At 44.2% G+C, this 17,909-nt stretch overlaps 1 protein-coding gene across 2 annotated transcripts in view; it reads left to right on the top strand.

The window, feature by feature from the left end:
* TTF2 (transcription termination factor 2) overlaps nucleotides 1-11,496 on the top strand; it is a 40,048-nt gene extending 28,552 nt beyond the window's left edge. For both annotated transcript variants that reach the window (XM_041756785.1, XM_041756784.1), the window contains 7 exons: nucleotides 257-393; nucleotides 1,360-1,530; nucleotides 3,930-3,988; nucleotides 4,837-4,987; nucleotides 5,666-5,748; nucleotides 7,657-7,731; nucleotides 10,670-11,496. In XM_041756785.1, the coding sequence (XP_041612719.1) occupies nucleotides 257-393; nucleotides 1,360-1,530; nucleotides 3,930-3,988; nucleotides 4,837-4,987; nucleotides 5,666-5,748; nucleotides 7,657-7,731; nucleotides 10,670-10,814 (821 nt within the window). In that variant the 3' untranslated portion in view covers nucleotides 10,815-11,496. The remainder of the gene's footprint in view (nucleotides 1-256; nucleotides 394-1,359; nucleotides 1,531-3,929; nucleotides 3,989-4,836; nucleotides 4,988-5,665; nucleotides 5,749-7,656; nucleotides 7,732-10,669) is intronic.
* The last annotated feature ends 6,413 nt before the right edge of the window (nucleotides 11,497-17,909 follow it).

Genomic DNA, 17,909 nt, shown 5'->3' with positions numbered 1-17,909 from the left:
CCCGGTGATAGAAACTTCTTTTAGATTACTTTTGAACTCTGCATTATTAAAATGCAGCTTGGTCTGTAAAGAAAGCCAAAAGAATACCACACGAGGTATTTCGTGTGGCTCACTTGGTAGAGAGGTCAGTTACAATGATGTTATTGAATCTCAGATCCAGGAAGTTCAGAACAGCCTCTTTCGGTTTGCGATCTGTCCCCATGTTTCTGTTCTAAACCCTGTACTGTTTGCCGTGGTTTGTGTCCCTTCGTGGAAGTGGCCCAGGAGTTTGGGTCCAGTAGGCCTGGACCCTGCGTGGCAGCAGACTCCCAGAGACCCGGCACCCCCCACTTACTGTTGACCCGCTTGCTGAGACTCCGCCAATGTTGCTGCCACCTGTCTCTGCTGAAGTCGGTAAGAAGAGCCCTCAGGGTGCACCCCCAGAGTGGCTGCCAGAGAAATCGTTTCAGTCTTCCATAACGGGTCCAGCCTGCCGGATCAAGGGCAATGGCATCTTGGGGTCTTTCTATTTATTGGTAGGGCAGAGAAGAGGAAGCTTGTTTATTTTCCTGTATATTAGTTTTTATTGATCTTGAGATAATTCCCATAGTGTTGAGAACAGCTTTTCTTGTTGTTGGGTTTTTTTGTACATAAACTTTATCTGAGAGTGGAAAATGTCATTTTGTTAAACCATTCATGAGTACTCTGGTATTTTAGGGCATCAGGAAGCCAATTTAGGTACTAGTTTTTTCTGCCTTCAGGCAATATTGAGGCTTTTAAGGCTAGTCATGAAAACTCAAGTATTTATACAATTGGAAAAGTTGCCTTTACATTGGAGAAAGGCACGTCCATCTAATTAAGATGAATCTGTTACTCTTTTTGAAGAGCTGTGGTAATGTGTTTTGATTATCAATAGCTTAATTAACTGTACTGTTTAGCTGGGGTGAACAGGATGATCATGTAATCTGGCAAATCTCTTCCTTCCATCCTTTGCTTTATCTTTAATCTGTTATAAAAACCTGCAAGGTTGGGCAGCCTGGGTGGCTCAGCGGTTTAGTGCCGCCTTCAGCCCAGGGTGTGATCCTGGAGACCCAGGATCGAGTCCCATGTCAGGCTCTCTGCATGGAGCCTGCTTCTCCCTCTGCCTGTGTCTCTGCCTCTCTCTCTCTCTCCCTGTCTCTCATGAATAAATAAATAAAATATTTTTTAAAAACTTGCAAGATTACATTTGAATCAGATTGTCTCTGAGGAGATACTGATGAATTATAAGACATTTTGCCTTGTGAAATGTTAAACAATCAGTACTTCATTGGCAAATAACATGGCTTGCTGCCTCAACTGCCCACCTGTTCTTCTGTCCCCTTCCTGTATTCTTTTCAGGCCCTGGACCCAGCAGAACTGAAAAGCGAGGGCCTAGCCCTTTCTCTGGAAGAGCAGCTCAGTGCCATGACATTGTCCGAAGTCTGTGATATGGAGCCGTCTCCCATCATTTCCCTTAATGGTGAACGTTTCAAGGCAGAGCTTTTTGACAACACAAGAGCAAGCAGCAAGGTACTTTTGTCACCTCTGTTCTGATAGAAAAACTTGGATTCGTTTTCATGTGTGGGAGTGGCACATTGGTTCAAGCACACACAGCCGTTGCATGACAGGACTAGAACTATTAGATTTGAGCTGGTCCAATACCCCTCCCAGTCCTAAATTCTAATTTTATTTCACAGATAAAACTAGTCTTATTACATAGTGGGCTTTCAGAGTGTGATTTGGGCCAGCCCCAGCAGCAAGGCAGATTTTCTGTCATGGGTCACTGGGAAAGTTGCCGATTGGGTTCACACCAACGACAGGCCTCAGTGAGTGAGCAGTTTGTCTCAGGAAAGCTTTAAAGGAAAACCACAAAGGCTGACCCCAGAGACTGATACATCCGAGCACCAGTTGCTTGGACTTGTTGAAAGTCATCCATCTGTGAGTATTATTTCCTAAATAGCCTTCTATCTTCATTAGTCATTTTGTTCTATTTTCATTAAAGCTTTTTAAGGCTGAAGCGTTGTGGTGCAGGAAGACTGAGGTGTGCTGTAATTTGAATCCTGCCTTTCTGTTGGCTGCTTGGAGTGTATACTATTAGTCCGCGTAGCCTGAGATGAGGGCTAGTCTCTTTCTCAGCTGCTGTCTGAAACTGCCATTCCCAGGCCCAACCTCTCTTCAAAACCTTTTTTTTTTTTTTTCCAAAATGCAACTAGAAATGAGGTCACTGCCAAGAGCTCAGTGTTACTTAAGAATTATTTAAATTTTACAAATATTTACTGAGGTCTTCACCACTAGGAACTGAGAAAAACATAGGAAGAACACCTCACGTGGATAAGCTTGATGTCCTAGCACCTTCAGAGTTAGCTCTTGGGTAAAAGTTAGAGTCCTCATAATTTGTGTGCCTCACCTAATACTTGGGTAATGTTTATTCACAGGGCTTTTTAACGTCAGCCCATTAATAGTGATTCAAACCATTTAAGGTTGTTTCTCGCAGGGAAGGAAGTTTTGGCAGCACCCTCCTAAACTCATGTAGAAGTTCCTGGAATTTGACCCCAGCTCATAGACTGTGAGGCCAGTTCCTCTCCGGCTAAAGTTTTCTCAAAATACCTACTGCCAACTTTTTTATGGGAGTCTGAGCGTTTATCAGAACCTCAAGTCGCCAAGACACCAGGTGTTACATTTCCTGCTTTTCTTTCTCCTTGCAAATTCAGAATGATCCAATGCTGTCCTCACTTTCTGTCCAGCACATCTGTTGAGACTGGGTGGCAACCTCATGGGTGGTGGAGGCCTCTAGAGGTGACCACTCTACGGTAGCAGAGGACATAAGTGCCGAGGGCACCTCAAAGTTCACCCAGGGCAGCTCCTTGTTTCAGTGATGAGGTGTCTGAGCTCTTAACGTCTTGAAGTCTTGAAGGGATACAGCCATGTGATTGATGGCAGAGCGTAAGAGCTCCCGTCATCTCTCAATTCCTAGTCTATTTTTCTTCCTCCTCCACCATCTTGGGGGTTAACTCCATGGCCCTTAGAGGCTTTCAAAAGGTCATCTGCATTAGCAGTTGGGAGGAATGTATCCAGCTCATGTGTTCTTACCACCTGCTCCCATGTGGACTCAGATGTGCTCTGAGGGCGTTTGGTAAATACCCAGAGAGCTTTTTGGGAAGCCTTAGCAAGTGTTGCTCAGACTGGATAGGTCGTCTTCTTCAGCAGCCTTTAGAGCAGGCCTTAAACTGGATAAAGCTCTTTCACTTTGTCTTTCTGCAAAAGTTTGGATAGTACCTTCTCTGGTATGGCTACCTGCTGGATGCTAGGGGTTTGAACCAGGGATGAACTAGTCATATGCTGGCTCTGTTTCCTTGGAGCACCTCAAGTCATGATAGCAAGAGATGATCAATACACAATGTGTAGTGTGAAAAAGACCATGACAATAGAAACAGAAGGAGTGCTCAAGCCATAGGAGCAGGTGGGCAGTGGGCACCTAACTCATACTTTGGGGTTTGTGGGGACCTCCAAGAAGTGATGTTGATCTGACATGGAAGGGTGTTCTAGGCAGAGAGGACAGAGTGGACAAAGATGAGACAAAGTATGGCTTAGCAGAGGAATGACTTTGGTATAATGAGAGCATTGTTTGGGGAGGGAGTAGTGAGATACAAGACTGGAGACATAAGCTGAGGCGGGAGCAGCACGGATCTGGTACGTCATTGTCAGAAGCTTGGGCTGCATCCTTGGTGGGAAGGCAGTTCAGGAACTCCAGCCAGAGGAGGGAAGTGACAGCCTGGGCATTTTAGAAATAGCCCTTGGGCCACAGAGAGGAGGGTGGCCTAGAGTGAGGCAAGACCAGAGGCAGAGAACCCACTTCTGTAGTTCAAGTGAGGGATGACGGAGAAAAGCGAATTTGCTACGACTTACGTGTACCAAATAACATTTCCTAGATTTCATCTCTGTTGGTGGAATTGGAGGCAATCCGAGGAAATTCAGGGTCCCAAAAGAGGTAAATGTGTTATTTTGTTATCCAAATATTGCTTGTGATTAATCAGGAAGCCTTGATATTGCTGATAATTCTCAGCTTTTTATAAATCAAGGACCTTGAATCATCCTCAGCAGAAAGCACTGAGGTGATAGCACAAATTCTCTGTGATTTGTTCAAATATTTGTGGCACCGATTGAGAAGGAAGCCCCTAGAGGATCAGAGTAAGCTAAGCGTCTGGACAAGTGTTTAAAAGTAGAGAAGCAGCTAAAGAAAAGCAAGGGAATAACAGGTGCAAAAGGCAGGGGGAGGTGTGTGATCAGACAGGGAGCCCCGCAGTGCTGGGAGTGTTCTTGAGCCCGTACGATATGTTGGATCCATTTGTCATCTGTTATCCTTACTTGTGTGTTATGGACCTGCATTTGTGTATGTGAATTATTTTGATTTAATAACTTAAAATCCTAATTAAAACATAGCATGGGGCATGGGGGTGTGGGTAGAGACCTCCCAGTAGCTTGCTGTGGGTGGCAAAGGGAGGGCAGCCCGTATCCCTTTCCTGCAGGACCACAGATCTCTAGAGGAGCACCAGGTCACCAAATAACAAGAGGCTGCAGTCCTTATTTTAGGCCGGCCACCACTTTATTCTGACCTCATTTAGCATGAGATGAATTACGCACTGGATCTGGAAACAGTTGAAGCCTTCTGACCTTAAAATGTGACCTCAGTGTGTGCCTTTGCCCCACAGGGGACAGAAGGCCTTTCCTGGTCCACATTTGATAGCCGAATCTTAAAAGAGTGACAGGGCATTAAGACCCTGAAATGTGTTTCATCTCTTCAGGGGGGTTGATGTTTTGTTTTATCCTTACTTCCAGTGTCATTGTCTCCCAGTGGACCAGCATGCTGCAGATTGTAGCGTGGCACCTCAAGAAGTGTGGCCTGACTTATGCCACCATCAATGGCTCTGTCAGCCCCAAACAGAGAATGGACTTAGTGGAGGCATTTAACAGCTCCAGGAGTCCCCAGGTAGGAGCTGGTCCCCTCAGAGCTCTGTCATTGAGAGCACATGGTTCTCAGTTACACAGCGAGAATTCTAGAGTAGCAGCTCAGCATGAAAACATTTGTTGCCTTGGTCCCTCCACATGCTTTTAATTTATTAGACATCTATTGGGGTACATATCAAAGTGTGCACATGCTTTAAAGAAAATAAAATACGAGGGCTAAAAGAGGAAGAGCAGAGCTGGTTGGCTCAAGCTATCTTTGGGGGGGAGGCAAGCTTTTGAAGGGTAGGTTGCATTTTGATAAGAGGACGTGTCGGGGGAGAGGTGGAGGGATGGCAAGAAAGCAGAAAACACTGGTGGACAGTGGGCGGGAAGATCAGGGCACTGGGTCGGGGTGCAGAGACCAAGGGAATGGATAGAATCTGGTTAATGGAGAGCTCGTCCAGCCAGCCACCCTGAGTACTCTAAATTGTAGCATTTGTGTATTTTGGCAGGCATAGAATTCACATTCTGAGGTTAACTCACAAAAAAATACGAAGTGAGAGTTTTCTTAAAGGTGAGGCATGGGACGCTGCATCTCAAGAGTATTTTAACAGCAGAGGGAAACTGGATAGGAACATGGTACTTACCTGTATTGGTCTTGGGCTCCAACTGTATTATGAGTCAAATCTTGATAAGTGAATGCTGTGTTTTCTTTTCGAAGGTTATGCTAATCTCTCTCTCGGCTGGAGGTGTTGGTCTGAACCTGACTGGAGGAAACCACCTTTTTCTTCTGGATATGCACTGGTAATGATTCTGGATTTCTGTTGCATAGTTCTAGCATAGTGGGGGGGGGGGGGCGCGGTGCACGGGGTAGTGGGGCCCAAATCCTTGTGTTGAGGTTGCTCTTTTTATGTTAGGCAGATGCCTCTGCTGTGTATAAGTGTACAGGTGCCGTCTAAACAAGGTGTGGGGCTGTTGGAGGCCTGCATTCCTGAGCAAGCAAGGCTTCAAATGACTGCTTAAAATAGCACTCACTTATTGTTAATCTTACATCTGTTTCCATGGAAACTGGGAAGAAGGCTTTTTCTCAGGGCTAAGAACTCCATCGCTCAGTTTTTTCCCTCTTCAGAATACCGTATTTCACACCATTTGTGGATGTTCAAGGAGATCTCAACCCTGGAAAAGGAGAAGCTTTACTCCAAAAGGAAAGGGAGAAGGAATTTTCTAGTTATGGTAGGAATACACTTAACACAAGACCCTTGGCCGTGCACTGAGTATCAACATTGGGAGCATGACAGCAAATTTCCTGGAAATAAGATAACTGAGTTTGTGTGTTAGGACAAGAATGTCATAATTAGTCTCAGTTTGGGGTTTTCCAATTATGCCAAGCAGAGATTGCCACACATTTGTCTGATTCTCCAGGCAGCCCAGATTGACACACACAGGCCAACCTGTTACCATCTTCTGGGAGAATGTGTTTGGGTCTTAGGACTCCCTCACATACTTAAGGGAGGAAAGCAGAGTGGGAGTTAAATGCTGACTTCTGGGGGCGCCTGGCTGGCTCAGCCAGTAGAGCATGCAACTCTTTTTTTTTTTTTTTTTTCTTAAAGATATATTTATTCATGAGAGACACAGAGAGGCAGAGACACAGGCAGGAAAGAAGCAGGCTCTCTGCAGGGAGCCTGATGCGGGACTTGATCCCAGGACCCCAGGATCAGGACCTGAGCCAAAGGCATATGCTCAACCACTGAGCCACCCAGGCTCCCAGAGTGTGCAACTCTTTATCTCAGGGTTGTGAGTTCGAGCCCCATGTTGGGTGTGGAGATTACTTAAAAATAAAATCTTAAAAAAATAAATCAGTGCTGTTTTCTGAAATGGTGAAATGCTGTCCAAGATCTTATAATCTTTTTTTTTTTTTTTTTAATTTTTATTTATTTATGATAGTCACAGAGAGAGAGAGAGAGGCAGAGACACAGGCAGAGGGAGAAGCAGGCTCCATGCACCGGGAGCCCGATGTGGGATTCGATCCCGGGTCTCCAGGATCGCGCCCTGGGCCAAAGGCAGGCGCTAAACCGCTGCGCCACCCAGGGATCCCGCTGTCCAAGATCTTAAAGAGGTAGGATGAGAAACTAGTTTGGAGTTGATAGCATGTAGAAAAAAGGAAAGAAATTAAGTCTCCTTAGTTGAATCTGAGAATATTAAAGTTGAGAAGGGTATTTCCTGTCATCATTAGGCAGCCCTGGCGTTTCCAAGTAGCAGTCTGAAGTACAGAGGGATGAGGTGAGGTGACTTGCTCGAATTCATCTAACTAGTTCGGGAGTGAATTTGCACATTTGTTTCACCTGTGCTACCCAGAGTTGTTCAGCTGATGGTGGTGCTGAGTTTCCATCGGCAGACTGACCTGTGTCTCTCATTTGAGGGCGGGAAGGTGTCTGACTTTCAAGGTCAGCGTAGCCACAGACAGGGATTTATAGACTCTAAATATTTGAGGCCAGATGATACCTTTCTGACTTTGCAGGCCACAAAGGTCTCTGTCCCGGATTCTTCATTGTGGGTTTTCCATTTGTTTGCATTGTCAACCCTTGAAAACCTGTGACTGCCATTTGTAGCTCCAGAGCCATCCAGAAACAACTGCAGGCTGGCTCTGCCCAGGGGACTTGCCTACCCGGTCCAGGGCATCCGCACCTTTGAGCTTTGCCTCTCTCCTAACAGGAATCCATCACTGGAGGACCAAGCCTGTGACCGAATTTACCGGGTAGGGCAGCAGAAAGATGTTGTTGTGCACAAGTGAGTAAAAGCCTGCCGGGACCTAGGCCCCTTCCACAAGCTTTACTTTTGTGAAAGCCTTTTTTGGGTAGTGTTTTAATAGGATGTCAAGTATTTGGTGAGCACTTGACTAATGATGTTCCTGAGCACACAGGAGGACACAGTGTGTCCTCTACACACACCGGACTCCTTGGGACTCTCAGGCCAGAGGGAGCACAAAGCAATTTGGGGGTGCCCTGGGGGTTGGTTCCTGCAAGAGAAGAACAAGCTTGTGTATTAGGGCTACAGAAAGTACCCTCATCCCCATCCTTTACTTACTAATTTTCTTTCTTTTTAACTTGTATTTTGGTGTAACTTCAGATATGTAGGAAAGGAATGTAAGTTCTTAAAAGAATAAAATCCCCAAAAACCTTGTTTGTAAAAATAATACCAAAATATTCTCGTGTGCCTGTACCACGTATATATGTACGTGTAAACTTTTTTCTGAACCATCTGAGAGTCAGTTGCAGCCATTGTGTTCCTTTACCCTTAAATAGTTCAAGGTACCTTTCCTTAAAATAAGGACATTCTCTTAAATAAGCACAGGAAAATGCCTGAAATCAAAATGTTCACACTGATACAGTACTGTCATCTGAGCTCTGGACTTTATTCTATTTTGCCACTTGTCCCAGTGATGTCCCTTACAGCAAAGGAAAACCCTAGATCCTGCATAGTATTCCATTGTCATGACTCTTCTATCTCCTTTAATCTAGGACAATACCTTGGTCTTTCTTTGTGTTTTATGACATTGACATTTTTGAAAGGCACAAGCAGGTGATTTTGTAGGATGTCCCCCTCTTTGGGACCTTCTTCCCTTAAAAGCATCCATCAGCCTTGATGCTATAATCTGTTCCAGCAATGGACCTCTTTTTCTCCTTCCTTTTCAGGCCAGGTTTCCTGAAGAATTAGAAATTACTGACTGTCTTTTCTTGCTTACCTCTCCTTCGTTCCTTAACCTTTACAGATCCTCTACCTTTCAGCGCTGTTGTTCCACTACAGGCCATATGTGAATGCCATAGTTTGCCAAATACAGCACCCGTGCTAGTTTCCTGGTGGTTAGCTCTCCCCTCACCCTGTATGCAGCTCCCTTAATAATCCTGTCTACTCCGGGAAGTCCAAAGTCTGAACCTTCATTCCATCACATCAGACCTAGATACCCAATCCCTGCTAGCTATCTTGAGTGTGCACATACTTGCCCATTATTCATTCACTCATGCTTTCATCTCATCCAGCTCCTAAAACTAACACGTATTGAGTATTCACTATGTAGCAAATACTATGGCATGTTCCAGGAACTCAGAATATCACAGACTGAAATGAGATACCACCTCCTATTTCTTCTTTATTTATTTATTTATTTATTTTTTTTTTTATTTATGATAGTCACAGAGAGAGAGAGAGAGAGAGAGAGGCAGAGACACAGGCAGAGGGAGAAGCAGGCTCCATGCACCGGGAGCCCGATGTGGGATTCGATCCCGGGTCTCCAGGATCGCGCCCTGGGCCAAAGACAGGCGCCAAACCGCTGCGCCACCCAGGGATCCCCCACCTCCTATTTCTTGATGCTTCTGAACATGTGAATAGTATCCCTGTAACTAATCCTCTAGGTTAGGTACAGATTAGGTTCCTCTCTTTTCCTCACTTTTCATATACCAAGTCCATTACTTTTATTTTCTAAGTGTCTCTTAAAACCATCTCCTCCTTCCCATCCACACTACCACTTCCCTTTTTCAATCTAAATTTCTTAGCACGAGGGCGGCCCCGGTGGCGCAGTGGCTTAGCGCCACCTGCACCCCGAGGTGTGACCCTGGAGACCTGGGATTGAGTCCCACATCAGGCTCCCTGCATGGAGCCCGCTTCTCCCTCTGCCTGTGTCTCTGCCTCTCTTTCTCTATGTGTCTCTCATGAATAAATAAATAAAATCTTAAAAAACAATAATAATAAGTTTTATAGCACGATATGCAAAGCCACTCATGATCTGGCTCCCACCATCCTCTTGAGCTTTTGCCATTGCTCTGCCACATGGTGGAGTCCTTTGGACTTTTTTCCTGGCCAGACTGGACAACCTGCTCTTCCTCCAACATAACCATGTTCTAAACTCAGCCATGGTTTTACCACATCCCCGTTCCCTGGGACACCCTCCATTTTATCTGGCAAATTCTTGCTCATCCCACAAGTCACACATTACAAGTTAAGTCTTCAATGGAGCCCTGCCAGCACACTGTAGATGTTTCCTTTTACTCTCTGCACACACCGGACATATTTCTACAGCACTTTCCAGCTCATGTTATTGTTTACTTGCATGCCTCTCTTCCCATGTTCTCTTCGAGAGCATCTCTCCATCCCTACACCTAGCATAGCACATGGCATATCATAAATGCTCAGTCAATACTTGTTGCATGAGTGAATGACAACAGTGGCTTTTCTTCAGGTTGCAAAACCTGTTTTCAATGTGAATTAGCTAAGAAATAAGACACTGTATTTAGAACAGCACACATACACCTGGCAGAAATTTGATAAGCTTTAAGGCCTTCTGACTTGATCAAGGTTGAGATTTTTCGGTGAACACTGGATGGATCTCTGCCTGTTTTTTGGAGAGTGATATTGTTTGCTTATTTTGGTATTTTTCAATTACCTTAGCTTCAGAAAGAAATGAAAGATAATTTTAGTTGTGTCATTTTAAATGGGCATGTATTTAGATCAAGGTTATTTGTGTCTCGTGAACATGGAGTTTTTAGCCAAACCTAAGAAAACTTAAGTCAGGGAAGAAATCTCATGTAAAACCTGAAGCATTAATAGAAATTTGAATATGTTATTAAACATGCTGTTTTGATTTTTTTTTATTATTTGCTTATTTGTTTTTTGTTTTGTTTTGTTTTTGTGTGTGTTTTTTTTGTTTGTTTGTTTTGGTTTTTTTTTTTAGATTTATCTGTGAGGGAACCGTGGAAGAGAAGATCTTACACCTCCAAGAGAAAAAGAAAACTTTGGCCAAACAGGTCCTATCAGGATCTGGCACATCTGTCAAGAAGCTCACTTTGGCTGACCTCAAAGTCCTTTTTGGCATCTAACTCCCTGTTTCTAGGGCTCAGGGTAATGGCTTTGAGGGTTAGTGGTAGGGTCTGGGATAGTGACCTGCATATGGCCATCTGAGCCCTCCTCAGCTTCTCATTTCACTGGCAGGCTCTCTAGGCCCTCCCAGGGAAGGGGGCATCATCTTACCCCGGAATTGGGCGCCAGTTATCCCATTAATCACTTGGTTTGTAAGTCAGTGTAATCAACTTATTTCAGGGCCACTGAGAAGCCAAGAAATTACTTCAGAAAAAGGGACGTGCTTAGAGTTAAATAATTTTGGAAAACAACACCAGGGGAGCATAAAGAAAGCTTCAGTAAAAGCTCCAAAGCCCTCTGTTGCCTTTTTCTTGTCAGCTCAGTGGGGACCAGTGTTACTGCTCTTTCCAACACCAGCTCCATGCAGTCTCTCCCTATTTGCTGCCAGGGAGGCTGCCCCTTTTGCCAGGTCTTGGGGTAGGGCAGAGAGTGGGCCCCAAGGCCAGGCCTCTGCCACTGCCTCTGACCAGACCGTTGTGGCACCCCAGCGCCATAGCAAGGAAGTGCTTCACCCATAAATAGATGTCTGGTAGGTTTTCGTTGTACCCTCCAGTATCTGCTATCATTTCACTTTGTGTTGTTCCGGCGTTTCCTATTGCTAGAGTATCATGTGCTGCTTGTAAAATAAAATTTACTACCTGACATTTTTAAGATTTTATTTATTTATTCATGAGAAACACACAGAGAGGCAGAGACCTAGGCAGAGGGAGAAGCAGGCTCTCTGTGGGGAACCCGATGCAGGACTCGATCCCAGGGCCCTGGGATCACGCCCTGAACTGAAGGCAGACGCCCAACCACTGAGCCACCCAGAGGTCCCAAGACAGTGGATTCTTGAGATGGAATCTACTCCTGGTGCAGGCACTTTGAAGATTGTTGAAATGATGACAGAGGATTTAGAATATCACATAAACTTTGTTGATAAAGCAGCTGCAGAGTTTGAGAAGATTGACTGTAATTTTGAAAGAAGTCTGTTGTGGATAAAGTTATCCAACTGCGTTCTGTGCTACAGAGAAATCCCTCATGAAAGGAAGGGTCAATCGATGTGGCAACCTTCACTGTCATTTTTAAGAATTGCTGTGACCACCACCCTCATCAGTCAGCAGCCATCAACATTGAGGCAAGAGCCTTCCCTGACCCCCTGAAAGTTCAGATGATGGTTAGCATTTTTAGCAATAAAAGGGTTTTTTTCAAAAATTCTATTTATTTATTTAGAGAGAGTTCAGGCGAGCCGGAGGAGGGGCAGAGAGAGGGAGAGAATCTCAAGCAGACTGCACTGAGCAGGGACCCCAATGCAGAGCTCCATCCCACAACCTGAGATCATGACCCAAGCTAAAACCAAGAGTCAGATGGCCACCCAACTGACCCACCCAGGTGCCCCAGCAAATGGAAGATTTTTAAATTAAGATATATATGTTATTTGTTAGACATACTAGTGTTGTACAGTTAATAGACTGTAGTATAGTGTAAGTATAATTTTTATATGCACTGGGAAACCAAGAAATTCATTTGACTCCCTTTCCTTTGATATTCACTGTAATGTGGTCTGGAAACAAACCTGCAATATCCTAGGTATGCCCTGTGTTTGCATCTTTACAAATTGACAGTATTTGTAGCACATACAAATTCAGGTCAAATTCTCTCGAGGCATCATGGTCCACATCAAGATTCCAGACAATCACAGAAGTCACAGTGAGTATTGGGGGGCCCATGATCATCCTACTAGTACAGAAGAATCTGGCTTCACCTTTGAACCCTGCTGAAAGCTACTTCATTGGGCAACCGAGACCATCAGAGTAAAGCCAGGGTTCACAGGTAGCTGTTCTAAGTCACACACCCAGCTGATAGAGAACAGGGTCATATTCTACGAAGATGCATTCCTAGAGAATGAGAGAGGGTCATTCTTTGATTTAGTATTGTATCATTTAGCGTTTGTATAATCCAACAAATATGTGCTTGACCGTGTATCAGAATGCTGTATGTTCACTAACCCATTTCCTCTCTTGGGTCCCCAGAGAGACTACATTTCCCAGTGTTACTGCGGTTACATGGATCCATATAACTGAGTTCTAGTCAATGGAATGAGGAGAGAGGTGATATAAGTCATTCCTTACCTCCTCTCAAACTGTGAGTGATTCATCACTCTCTGTCTCTTCCTTCATTGGCCCACTGGGTGCAAAGGAACTGATGGAAGCCTACGAGGCCCTAGAGAAGCCACTAGATTATGGATTCTTAGCCACTTTTGGGCCATAGACCCTTTCGGTGGACTAATAAGCCTCGGTTACTGAATGACAGGCACAAAGCCTGCATGTGTGCCTCCCTCCTCACCCCTGCTCACCCACATGGCGTTATCACATGATCAAGAAATAATATTTTTTTTTAAGCACTGAGATTTTGGGGTTGTTCACATAGCAGTTGGTACTTTAATACAAACTCTTGAGACTTGCATACTTTGGGAAACTTCATAGTTCCTTTTTCCCATTAGCAAACGTTTCTAAAACACATCTGCTAATTTCTGTGAGAAGGCATTGTAGTTCTCCTAGATGGAACTATTCATGCCATCCTTGAATCGGGGTTGGGAGATGAAACCTTCTTTAACCCAGTCACAGTATGGGCGGAGGCACTAGAGGCTGGGTAAACAAAGGTGCTCTCTCAAGACAAGGTCTAAAGACCTACAAAGGTGACAGCATGGCCCCATCAGAAGAGTTCTCATGTAGAATTCAGTCTTCAATTGAGTTCCAAGTTTTTCTTTGCTGGGGGCATAGACTTGAAAAAGATCATTAACTTCTCTGCCCTCTGGTTGCCCCGTTTATAAAGTGGGCACTGTTTGCAGAACTCAGCAACTACAGCAAGGTCCCTAATGTGATCAGGAAATGAAGGAAGTGAGATTGCAAGTTATAAGATCATCACACTAGGGCAAAGATACAGTCCCAAATAGCAGTGCCTCCCAGGCCAGCAAGGATGTACAATCCCTGGCCCTGTTCTCCGCTGATTGATAACTAGGCTAGCTATAGATTCCCTGGGCATCTCAGCTCTTTCATCTGTAAGATGTATGGATTAGCATATATCTCATTATGCTCCACTGGAATTTAGTAACTAGTAACAGTAAACACTATAATCTGACAAGGTGGATGTCAGTCATGTCAGGAGACAAATTACATGAACACCGTGCATTCCAAGCATTGTTTAGGAGAGAAGCACTGTTAACTTTGAGGTTCAAGCATTTTTGTTTCAGTTTGGAGACGGATGCAGGGATTTATAACCTCTAATCTTCAGGTATTCAGAGCCCATTGACCTGTAATCTGCTCTAAGATTCCTTCTGGTCCCTTAAACAGTTTCTCTGGTGTTCTTGTTGGGATTTTAAACTGGCAGAGCCACCTGATTATGTCTTGGGTAAACGTTCCTGTACCAGTGAGATTCTATTGAAGTGTGGATACAGAAAAAGTTGGAACCCTTGTCTCAATGGGATGGAATGTACCAAACCATGGCATTCTTAAATCCTAGTCCTTGAGTGGAAATTTCTCATGAACTAATATAAGTAGCACTCTGGCGTCTCAGGCTTATATTGATCTTAGTCCATTTCTTAAGGCTGGGCATGACAGGGTGCATGCCTGCACCCGCTAGCAGCATGCAGTATCCCACACTAGTGATCTAATGGAAGTGCTGCCATTGCCAACCAGCCTTCCGACCACCTACTGCCGGATGTTCTTATGGCTGACTGCCTTCCTTACCAGACTTGGGCAAGGACAAAATGATGTCATCAGTGCTTTTATAAGCTGTGAAGTCGCGTACAAGTGTTAGTGTTACTGCTGTGGGACTGGATCTGGGAATATGAGAGTAAGACGGCAGCATGGGTGCAGCTGAAAGACAGATGGTGAGCATCTGTCACTGAAGCGCAACACCACGGAGTACCCAATTTACAAGCAATTGCTCATATGACAGATTTGCCTTCATGGCATGCTTATAGTTTGACTTCTCTTTAGCAGTGTTGATCAAAAAAGGGCACTGTGAGTGCCCTGGCTGGACAGGATCCTGTACCCTTTAAAAATCCCTCCAAGGCAGAGAAAGAATTTGACAAAATATAGCATCCATTCCTGATCAAAACTCTTCAGAGTGTAGGGATAGAGGAAACATTCCTCAACATCTTAAAAGCCATCTACAAAAAGCCCACAGCAAATATCATTCTCAATGGGGAAGCACTGGGAGCCTTTCCCCTAAGATCAGGAACAAGACAGGGATGTCCACTCTCACCACTACTGTTTAACATAGTACTGGAAGTCCTAGCCTCAGCAATCAGACAACAAAAAGACATTAAAGGCATTCAAATTGGCAAAGAAGAAGTCAAACTCTCCCTCTTCGCCAATGACATGATACTCTACATAGAAAACCCAAAAGCCTCCACCCCAAGATTGCTAGAACTCATACAGAAATTTGGTAGCGTGGCAGGATACAAAATCAATGCCCAGAAATCAATGGCATTTCTGTACACTAACAATGAGACTGAAGAAAGAGAAATTAAGGAGTCAATCCCATTTACAATTGCACCCAAAAGCATAAGATACCTAGGAATAAACCTAACCAAAGAGGTAAAAGATCTATACCCTAAAAACTATAGAACACTTCTGAAAGAAATTGAGGAAGACACAAAGAGATGGAAAAATATTCCATGCTCATGGATTGGCAGAATTAATATTGTGAAAATGTCAATGTTACCCAGGGCAATTTACACATTTAATGCAATCCCTATCAAAATACCATGGACTTTCTTCAGAGAGTTAGAACAAATTAAGATTTGTGTGGAATCAGAAAAGACCCCGAATAGCCAGGGGAATTTAAAAAAAGAAAACCATAGCTGGGGGCATCACAATGCCAGATTTCAGGTTGTACTACAGAGCTGTAGTCATCAAGACAGTGTGGTACTGGCACAAAAACAGACACATAGATCAGTGGAACAGAATAGAAAACCCAGAAGTGGACCCTGAACTTTATGGTCAACTAATATTCGATAAAGGAGGAAAGACTATCCGTTGGAAGAAAGACAGTCTCTTCAATAAATGGTGCTGGGAAAATTGGACATCCACATGCAGAAGAATGAAACTGGACCACTCTCTTGCACCATACACAAAGATAAACTCAAAATGGATGAAAGATCTAAATGTGAGACAATATTCCATCAAAATCCTGGAGGAGAACACAGGCAACGCCCTTTTTGAACTCAGCCACAGTAACTTCTTGCAGGATACATCCATGAAGGCAAAAGAAACAAAAGCAAAAATGAACTATTGGGACTTCATCAAGATAGGAAGCTTCTGCACAGCAAAGGATACAGTCAACAAAACTAAAAGACAACCTACAGAATGGGAGAAGATATTTGCCAATGACGTATCAGATAAAGGGCTAGTTTCCAAGATCTATAAAGAACTTCTTAAACTCAACACCAAAGAAACAAACAATCCAATCGTGAAATGGGCAAAAGATATGAAGAGAAATCTCACAGAGGAATACACAGACATGGCCAACATGCACATGAGAAAATGCTCTGCATCACTTGCCATCAGGGAAATACAAATCCAAACCACAATGAGATACCACCTCACACCAGTGAGAATGGGGAAAATTAACAAGGCAGGAAACCAGAAATGTTGGAGAGGATGCGGAGAAAGGGGAACCCTCTTACACTGTTGGTGGGAATGTGAACTGGTGCAGCCACTCTGGAAAACTGTGTGGAGGTTCCTCAAAGAGTTAAAAATAGACCTGCCCTATGGCCCAGCAGTTGCACTGTTGGGGATTTACCCCAAAGATTCAGATGCAATGAAACGCCGGGACACCTGCACCCCGATGTTTCTAGCAGCAATGTCCACAATAGCCAAACTGTGGAAGGAGCCTCGGTGTCCATCGAAAGATGAATGGATAAAGAAGATGTGGTCGATGTATAAATGGAATATTACTCAGCCATTGGAAACGACAAATACCCACCATTTGCTTCAATGTGGATGGAACTGGAGGGTATTATGCTGAGTGAAGGAAGTCAATCGGAGAAGGACAAACATTATATATTCTCATTCATTTGGGGAATATAAATAATAGTGAAAGGGAATATAAGGGAAGGGAGAAGAAATGTGTGGGAAAGATCAGAAAGGGAGACAGAACATAAAGACTCCTAACTCTGGGTAACGAACTAGGGGTGGTGGAAGGTGAGGAGGGTGGGGGGTGGGGGTGAATGGGTGACGGGCACTGAGGGGGGCACTTGATGGGATGAGCAGTGGGTGTTATTCTGTATGTTGGTAAATTGAACACCAATAAAAAATAAATTTATTTTAAAAAATCCCTCCAAGGATCCCTGTTGCTATGCAATCGTGAACAGCAATGGGTAGGAATGCATCTTTGTAGAATATGACCCTGTTCTCTATCAGCTGGGTATGTGACTTAGAACGGCTACCTATGAACCTTGGGCTTTATTCTGATTGTCTTGGTTGCCCAATGAAGTGGCTTTCAGCAGGGTTCAGCCAGGTTCTTTTGTACTAGTAGGATGATCATGGGCCCCCCAGTACTCAGTGTGACCTCTGTGGTTATCTGGAGTCTTGATGTGGACCATGATGCCTTGAGAGAATTGGGTTTACAAAGTGGGCTATTGTACTGCTATTTGTTATCTAGCATCTTGTCCTAAGAAAAAGCAGAAAGAATTTTAAAAGCATAGCTGCAGGCACAAAGAATTATAATAGGAGCTTAGAATTGCTAAGCACGTAACCTAGATGAAAACTTTTTCAGAAATAAAAATGGTACCAGCACCAGGTACCACGAGAGTCAGTAGGTGGGGATGGAGATGGAAGTGAGGAATAGCCTGACCTGCAGCTACACAACCTCTTTCTTGCCTGGATTCCATTTACCCAGAATCCTTAGCTAACCTGAGGGTTGGTAGAGATGGTGTATGAAAAGTAGGATGGGGGTGGGGGGGGATACTTCCACTGTTCAATTGTTCATGCATCAGTTCAAAAATACATATTAAATGTGTCAGGCACTGCTGGGCACTAAAGGCAAAAGGGCAAGCCAACCCCCAG

The sequence above is a fragment of the Vulpes lagopus genome, chromosome 5 (genome assembly GCF_018345385.1).
Source record: "Vulpes lagopus strain Blue_001 chromosome 5, ASM1834538v1, whole genome shotgun sequence".
Classification (NCBI taxonomy): Eukaryota; Metazoa; Chordata; class Mammalia; order Carnivora; family Canidae; genus Vulpes; species Vulpes lagopus.
The sequence above is the reverse complement of the archived record's forward strand: the minus strand, read 5'-3'. Positions and strand labels throughout refer to the sequence as shown.